The sequence below is a fragment of the Oncorhynchus gorbuscha genome, linkage group LG12 (genome assembly GCF_021184085.1).
Source record: "Oncorhynchus gorbuscha isolate QuinsamMale2020 ecotype Even-year linkage group LG12, OgorEven_v1.0, whole genome shotgun sequence".
Taxonomy (NCBI): domain Eukaryota; kingdom Metazoa; phylum Chordata; class Actinopteri; order Salmoniformes; family Salmonidae; genus Oncorhynchus; species Oncorhynchus gorbuscha.
The window spans coordinates 75,412,887-75,421,058 of NC_060184.1; the positions used below are offsets into that span (position 1 = coordinate 75,412,887).

The 8,172-nt window shown below is 41.2% G+C and overlaps 1 protein-coding gene across 2 annotated transcripts; it reads left to right on the plus strand.

Moving 5' to 3' along the window:
* The first annotated feature begins 1,571 nt into the window (after positions 1 to 1,571).
* fen1 (flap structure-specific endonuclease 1) lies at positions 1,572 to 6,678 on the plus strand. Of its 2 annotated transcripts, none has more exons than XM_046290880.1 (12): positions 1,572 to 1,635; positions 1,873 to 1,967; positions 2,082 to 2,184; positions 2,353 to 2,455; positions 2,710 to 2,773; positions 2,887 to 2,996; positions 4,220 to 4,356; positions 4,556 to 4,622; positions 4,768 to 4,899; positions 5,105 to 5,256; positions 6,115 to 6,229; positions 6,424 to 6,678. In XM_046290880.1, exons 2-12 carry the CDS (start codon positions 1,886 to 1,888, stop codon positions 6,499 to 6,501), a joined length of 1,143 nt encoding a protein of 380 aa, XP_046146836.1. In that variant the 5' UTR covers positions 1,572 to 1,635; positions 1,873 to 1,885; the 3' UTR covers positions 6,502 to 6,678. The 2 variants fall into 2 exon arrangements, with proteins under 2 accessions (XP_046146836.1, XP_046146835.1); XM_046290879.1 differs by having other exon boundaries at positions 1,581 to 1,646.
* Positions 6,679 to 8,172: the final 1,494 nt, after the last annotated feature.

Here is an 8,172-nt window from a genome sequence, read left to right on the forward strand (position 1 = left end):
CCTGGAGATTTGTTATTTTTTTAACTGAGCAATCCCGTACTGGATATCCATAATGGATAAATATTGACAACAAGACCGATTGAATTCGTCACTAACCGAATTAACCTTCTCTATAGAATCAAGGAGATCCTTAGAGTCACCCAAATTGTTATCTAAGGAGTAAATATTCTCATACAATTTAGTGGTAAAGTCTGATAACAACTCTCTATCCTCAGTGGTAACCCCATTAATCTTCCATTTCTGAAGTGTGTTGAGTTCCTCTCTCCTCTTTTCCAAATTAAAAAAGTATCTACTGTTCTTTCTGCCTTTTTCAAGACATTGTTTTCTGGATCTTATGAAAGCTCCTCTAGCCTTTTCCTCATACAATGTATCTAGTTGATTCTGTAAATCATCCAATTTAGCTTTCTCAATAAAATCAAGATGCTCAATCTCTGTGATATCCGCATTTGTCTTAGAGAGTTCAGCTACCTCACATCTCCTCCTTCAAGCCGTTTTCCATAAGTAATACAGGCTGAGCGGATTTTACATTTCAGCAGTTCCCAATATTGACCAAATTCTGCATTAGATGTAGCTAAAATCCAGTAAACAGAAATTAGATTCGTAATCCCATTTTTAAAAATCATCATGCAATAACAATGAGTTATTTAATTTCCAATAACCACCAGAGTATTTCTTACCATCATTGCTGCACATTCTTACAGTCAACCATATGAGACTCTATGATCCGTCAGGATTGCAGGCAATATTTTTACCTCTACAGTTTTGGGCTCAAGACTAGAGGTTATCACCCACAAATAAATTATTGATCGTAGAGAACAATCTCTATTACTTCATGTGTATCGTCTCTCTCCGGGGTTTTTAACTCTCCATATGTCAATTAAGTCCGGGTTTTGACAGAAATTCACGAACGTGTTCACATCAATGTTAGGCCTATGAGGCAATCTACCAGTCTCATTAGAATAAACCATATTAAAATCTCAACCAGCTATAATCTGACTGGACGGATATTTTCTCAAAAGACTTTTAAGAGTTTCTTAAATTTCCTCTAGAAGTAAGTTATTTGGAGGACTAGAACAGTATCCATATACATTACACAACAGAAATAATCTGTCCATGTGGTTGATGACCGCTACTAGCCAATGTCCATTGGAATACATCTGAGTAAACAAAAAAATATATTTGGAATTGTGTGCTAAAATTGCAATCCCAGCTGAATGATTAGTCCCGTGGGCCCAAAAAATTACAATGCCCCACTGATTTTTCCAATAATTATAGTCCTCTTTGTAATTAATGTGTTTTTTGAACGAATACAAGATCTGCGTTGCAGTCCTTACAAAACAAACAAAAAAAGCTTTTCTCTTCACGGGTGTTTCTTAAATAACTGATATTTCTCTCCCAAGGATTGCCCTTAATCTCGAGGAACCAATCAAATATGATTATTAACTGTCTGTCAAAGACACAGGCATCTTAATCGGTTATCGGTCAATCGATGGAGGCTTGTTTAATGGCGTTGTACCCGAAACGATTCGAACACTCGACTTGTAATGCCTGGATTTGGATTTCGCGCGAAATTGAGGCATTGTCTTCGCGCCCGAAGCAGTGGACTCCGGGAAAGTATCACGACTAGAACATTCGGTGAGTCGCAGGTAAACAACGTTTTGTTCGCATGTTAGTCATCATACGTCGGTAGTTGATTAACGTCTAATATTGCATAACATATCTACATTAAAATAGCATCAAGTCAAATATCATAATTGAGCGCGAGGAGGACACTAATAGCAGTCTTTCATGTACACAATGCATAGCTAGCTAGTTGCTAACGTTTGCTAATTTGCTCTCAGTCAGCTAACTATCGCATTCATTGTTTTGCAGAGCACATTCCACCATGGGAATTCACGGGCTTGCAAAGTTGATTGCAGACCAGGCACCATCTGCTATAAAAGAACAAGACATCAAGAACTACTTTGGTAACCACCTAACATGACTGTTATTTTTTTTTGTTGTTGCCGTCCAAGCTTTCTGGTCATGCATGGGGTGTATCACGACGTTGCAATGTTGTCTTGTTCTCTGGACTACTTTAGGGCGGAAGATCGCAATAGACGCCTCCATGTGTATGTATCAGTTCCTTGTCGCTGTTAGACAGGATGGTAATGTGCTACAAAACGAGGATGGAGAGACCACAAGGTAGCTAACCAGCTACATGTTCCCGCATGCCTGTAGAGCTACTCGTGCATGTGTGAGATGTTAATAATAGTGAATTAATATACTTTATATATTATTCTAACCCGTTCTATATGTGCTATTTTCAAGTTTCAAGTCGGTTTTGTCACGTGAATTTTCTTGCATCCTCAGCCATCTCATGGGCATGTTCTACCGGACTATCCGCATGCTGGAGCACGGCATCAAGCCTGTCTATGTGTTTGATGGCAAGCCCCCACAGCTGAAGTCAGGAGAGGTGAGACAGGCTGAGGTCACTTTAGCCTCTGAGTCAGTGTGGACTGGACAAGCCTCCACTGTTAACTTTTAGATAAAAACACATTTTTCTAACAGTCCCTTTACAATGTAGAATAAACTCCATTTTAACTTACTCTGCATCAATGAGAGTATGATGAAAGGTTAGTCTACATGAGTTTACTCAAATATTGAACAATCTAACTTGCTTGCTTGCTCTCTCTCTCTGTCTCTCGCTCTTTCTCTCTCTGGTTCTAGCTGGAGAAGAGAGGAGAGAGGAGGGCTGAGGCTGAGAAACTGCTGGCCCAGGCACAGGAAGCAGGTAGAGCAAGTCACCCACTGCAAACTGACATTGATTTACTTCATGTTTGCATGCAAACAGAAATTACACCATGGAATTGTGTAGTGACAACCTATTTTCATATTCGCCACTAGGGGAGCAGGCGAACATTGATAAGTTCAGTAAACGTCTGGTGAAAGTCACCCGGCAACACAACGACGAATGCAAGAAGCTGCTCACCCTGATGGGGGTGCCATACATCGAGGTTTGTCTAAATCTCTGTCTAAATCTCTATTTAGTTCCTTTCCTTAGCCAATCATAAACAGTTGAATGTTATGTGATTGTAGTTAGGTATACCTATGTCCATAAAGATATTTTCCCGTCGAGCATATGCCGTCTCGGTGAACTAATCCATTGCGGAATCCTAGACTAAAAGCCAATTTGGGCTTGATCTGAAAATGTGGTGGAGGGTGTGACGCAACTGTGGAGCCTGCAATGCCATGCGCCTCCCAAATGTTGTAACAATGCGGAGGGCTCTGTATAGCTCCGCATTGACATGATTGGTTGACGGTAGGTGAGGGCGGTACATCCTGATTAAACACAAACTCACTTCCTTGACAACTTCCTTCACAACAGCAATGCTCTGACTTTTGCAGAGGCCGTATCACCGTAAAGGTGCAGACGTCAGATTGACCATGCGGCATCCAGAGGCACAATGTACTTCTGTCTCCAGAATGTGCTCTCTTCCCGCCAATTTGTGCACATTCATTGTTTCATAACTGCATTGTGTGAATTGTTTGCATTTGATTGTTAGTGTTTGATTGCTAGTTTGTCTATTCCCCATTACATATATCAAATCAAAGTTTCACATGCGCCGAATACAACAGTGAAATGCTTACTTACAGGCTCTAACCAATAGTGCAAAAAAAGTATTAGGTCAACAATGGGTAGGTAAAGAAATAAAACTGTAAAAAGAAAGGCTATATACAGTAGCGAGGCTATAAAAGTAGCGAGGCTACATACAGACTTCGCTGGCAGTGAGGGCTAGTCAGGCTGATTGAGGTAGTATGTACGTGTAGATATGGTTATCACCAGTTACATTTACTGTTACTTCCTATAATTTTTAATCTACAATGTATGTTTGGTTACGGTCATTTCTGTTTAATGCATTCAATATATCATTACTCCTTTTACCATTCTCGTTGTCAGAGTGGACACATTGTTTGCACAGTGGACAACCTATGCAACACTTGTGAGAAACAATGAAAGGTTTATGTCATTCCCTTTAAGAGTTTTGTCAATTAAATTTAGTCATTGTCTTTTGTTTGGAGCGTTCCTGTCAATGTTGAGTAAGGACGTGGACCTGGCTTGCGTACATATGTCGGCATAAATGTGGCCATTTGGGGGATCTGATAGTATTTCTGTTTTGGCTAGTTCAGTTGTTCTGTTTTGATTGTGATCTTCACAATCTCCCATCTCACCATCTAGGCTCCGTGTGAGGCTGAGGCAAGCTGCGCTGCTCTGGTTAAGGCTGGGAAGGTGTTTGCCACTGCAACAGAGGATATGGACGGTCTGACTTTTGGAACAGGGGTCCTACTAAGGCACCTCACTGCCAGTGAAGCCAAGTACTACTGCACTTCCTATACTACCTTAATCATTACCTATCTTTTCATCCCATTCTACAGTATTTGCAGCATCACAGCCATACAGTTTGTGGTCCTATTTTAACAGTAGAAAAAGCTGTGCATGTTATTGTATTTGATGTGTGTTAGATATTCATATATTTTTTAAAAGTTTTATAACATTTATGTTCCTCTATCCTAGAAAGCTTCCTATCCAGGAGTTCCTGTTCAGTCGCCTTCTGCAGGACATTAATCTGACCCATGAGCAGGTATCTCCAGACATATCCGTCTTCTGTGGTCAAGAACTGTCAGTATAATGTCATGTTGTGACATCAGACCATGACCTTTTTGTTTGTAACTGTGTAGTCCTCTACCTCCGCCACTCACTCTTCCCCTCTCTCGCCTCTGTCTCAGTTCATAGACCTGTGCATACTGCTGGGCTGTGACTACTGTGGTACTATCAAGGGAATCGGGCCCAAGAGAGCCATTGACTTGATCAGACAACACGGCTCCATCGAGGAGATTCTGGAGAACATCGACCCGTCTGTGAGTACTGCTCTACTGACTGTCCGTAACTAAGTAGTGTTCACTGTATTACATTCTCCATTGTCTCCATTGCTCCTCTTCAGCGCAGACATTCAGGACACTCCCACATTACTAACAGTCTTTAGTTTAAGTTCAAAACAACGATGCAGCAGATCTCCCTGTCCCAGAAGTCAGTCTGAGTGTCTTTCTCCTTGGCCCCTTGCAGAAGCACCCTGCCCCAGAGGACTGGCTGTATAAGGAAGCCAGAGGACTGTTCCTGCAGCCTGACGTGGTGGACTGCTCCACCGTAGACCTCAAGTGGAGCGAGCCTAACGAGGATGCCCTCATCCAGTTCATGTGTGCAGAGAAACAGTTCAGGTGACTGATAGTCTGAGCAATGAACATTATTGGCCCCTTAAAAAAATATATGTTTTTACATGGCATAAAAGTAACAATTGTGTCAAACAGAACTTTAATACTCTTTACCTAATGATTTATGTGATTTTAGAATGGCAGGGGCGAGTCCTAAATTCTCCCATTTAATGTCATCGCATGACTAAGGGGAAATTCAACTAAAGTGGAAGTTGGGATTTACCCCAAATGGTGTAAATAGTGGAATAGATTCTTCAGTCACACTTCTGTGTTCTAAATCAGTCAATTATTCTAAGTGGTGCAGTGCTTGTAGACCTCTGCTGCCTTTTCACTGTTTTAAATGTTAACATTTACATTTTAGCAGACACTATTATCCAGAGGGACTTACAGGAGCAGTTAGGGTTAAGAGCCTTGCTCAAGGACACATCGACAGGTTTTTTTCACCTAGTTGGCTCAGTGATTCGAACCAGTGACCTTTCGGGTATTGGCCCAACGCTCTTAACTGCTAGGCTACCTGCCACACCAATTTCACACCACATCCACATGTTATGCCGTGGTTGGTATTTTGTATTTCTATTTATTATGGATCCCCTTAAGCTACTCTTCCTGGGGTTCAAACACACCAAAGCACCCACATTATATATAAAACCAAAGATAAAACGGTGGACTACGTTTGTACTGAATGAACTAAAGATTAAACAGTACATCATATAACATCTCTACACCACCACACATCCACATGTTCAATACAACAATATCACAATGTGAATCTATGTATGCATGTGTGAGTGATGAAGTTTGTGACTCATCCTTTCAGGTGTGTGTGTGTGTGTGTGTGTGTGTGTGTGTGTGATGTGTTTTCAGTGAGGACCGCATCAAGAACGGTTGTAAGAAGATTCTGAAGAGCCGACAGGGCAGCACACAGGGACGACTGGACACCTTCTTCACCATCACCGGGTCTCTGTCATCAAAACGCAAGGTGCTTAGGTCACTACATCACATACTTGACAGCATGGCACACAGAGGGAGAGAAGTGGAGCTAGAAACCTGAACAATCTAAATGGTTGACAGTTTGTTCTATTACAGATTGTCTTGAGAGAGAAACAACAACATGAAGTCTCTTGACCATACTGTATCCATGTTAAAATAATCCTCTACTTCCTCCTTGTTTAGGAACCTGAGACAAAGGGATCCAACAAGAAGAAACAGAAGACTGGTGCAACCCCAGGCAAATTTAAGAAGGGAAAATAGACTACAAACAGGAAGTGAAGCAAGTATAGCGGAAGTTAGTGCAGGAGTGTATGAATCACTTCGCTACAATTACTTACTACAATTCTAGTGCGTCTGATCAAGTCTGTTTTTCATGTTGAACTAGGCAAGTTTTATTAATGTTTATTCTTTTGAATAAAATATTTAAAAAAAAATGGATTTAGGCTTGAATTTGAATGATTATTTTTATAACAAATTAAATGTAACTTGCATTCTCATTCAAGTCAGAGCTAGGGGAGAGGGAGATGCCTCTTGCTGAAGCTTTGTTGCATTATCAATATGACAAACAAAATGTGCTAGAGTATAGAGTCATTAGAAAGGGGAAATGTTTTTATAGCACATTCCGTTCTTGTGGAGACTTTAAAAGCATCATGTTAAATTAATACTGTCTTTTTTTTCTATATATATATATATATATATATATACACACAGTGCATTCAGAAAGTATTCAGACCCCTTGACTTTTTCCACATTTTGTTACATTACAGCCTTATTTTAAAATGGATTAAATACTTTCCCCCCCTTAATCTACACACACTACGCCATAATGACAAAGCGAAAACCAGGTTTTTAGAAATGTTTGCATATTTATAAACATAACTTCACATTCACATAAGTATTCAGACTTTGCTATGAGACTCGAAATTGAGGTGCATCCTGTTTCCATTGATCATCCTTGAGATGTTACTACAACTTGATTGGAGTCCACCTGTGGTAAATTCAATTGATTAGACATGATGTGGAAAGGCACACACCTGTCTATATAAGGTCCCACAGTTGACTGTGCATGTCAAAGCCAACACCAAGCTGTGAGGTTGAAGGAATTGTCTGTAGAGCCCTGAGAGGATCGTGTCGAGGCACAGATCTGGGGAAGGTTACCCAAACATGTCTGTAGCCTTGAAGTTCCCCATGAACACATTGGCCTCCATTGGATGTCTTTCATGGGCAGGGAGACTGGTCTGGATAGAGGGAAAGATGAACAGAACAAAGTAGAATAAATCCTTCACTCAAACCTGGTCAGGACCTCAGACTGGGGCAAAGGTTCACTTTCCAACAGAACCACCCTAAGCACACAGCCAAGACAAGGCAGGAGTGGCTGTTGGACAAGTCTCTGAAGGTCCTTGAGTGGCCCAGCCAGAGCCCGGACTTGAACCTGATCTAACATCTATGGAGAGTCCTGAAAATAGCTGTGTAGTGATGCTCCCCATCCAACCTAACAGAGCTTGAAAGGGTCTGCAGAGAATAATGGGAGAAACTCCAAATACATGTGTGTCAAACCCAAGAAGACTGGAGCTGTAATCACTGCTAAAGGTGCTTCAACAAAGTACTCTGTAATTCAGCACTCTATTACCCTCCTTCTTGGTCAAATAGCCCTGACACAGCCTGGAGGTGTGTTGGGTCATTGTCCTGTAGGAAAACATGATGGGATGGCGTATCGCTGCAGAATGCTGTGGTAGCCATGCTGGTTAAGTGCGCCTTGCATTCTAAATCATTGTCAGTGTCACCAGCAAAGCACCATCACAACTCATCCTCCATGCTTCACAGTTGGAACCGAACATGGAGAGATCTTTTGTTCACCTACTCTGCGTCTCACTAAGACATGGCATTTGGAACCAAAAATCTTACATTTTTACTCCAGACCAAAGGACAGAT

What these genes read in the sequence shown, in the direction of transcription:
- fen1 (XM_046290880.1), top strand. Translation starts at nt 1,886, where the DNA reads ATGGGAATTCACGGGCTTGCAAAGTTGATTGCAGACCAGGCACCATCT. An exon ending in GAGGATGGAGAGACCACAAG is followed by an intron (nt 2,185 to 2,352) that starts GTAGCTAACCAG and finishes TTGCATCCTCAG; the next exon opens with CCATCTCATGGGCATGTTCT. An exon ending in CTCACTGCCAGTGAAGCCAA is followed by an intron (nt 4,357 to 4,555) that starts GTACTACTGCAC and finishes CCTCTATCCTAG; the next exon opens with AAAGCTTCCTATCCAGGAGT.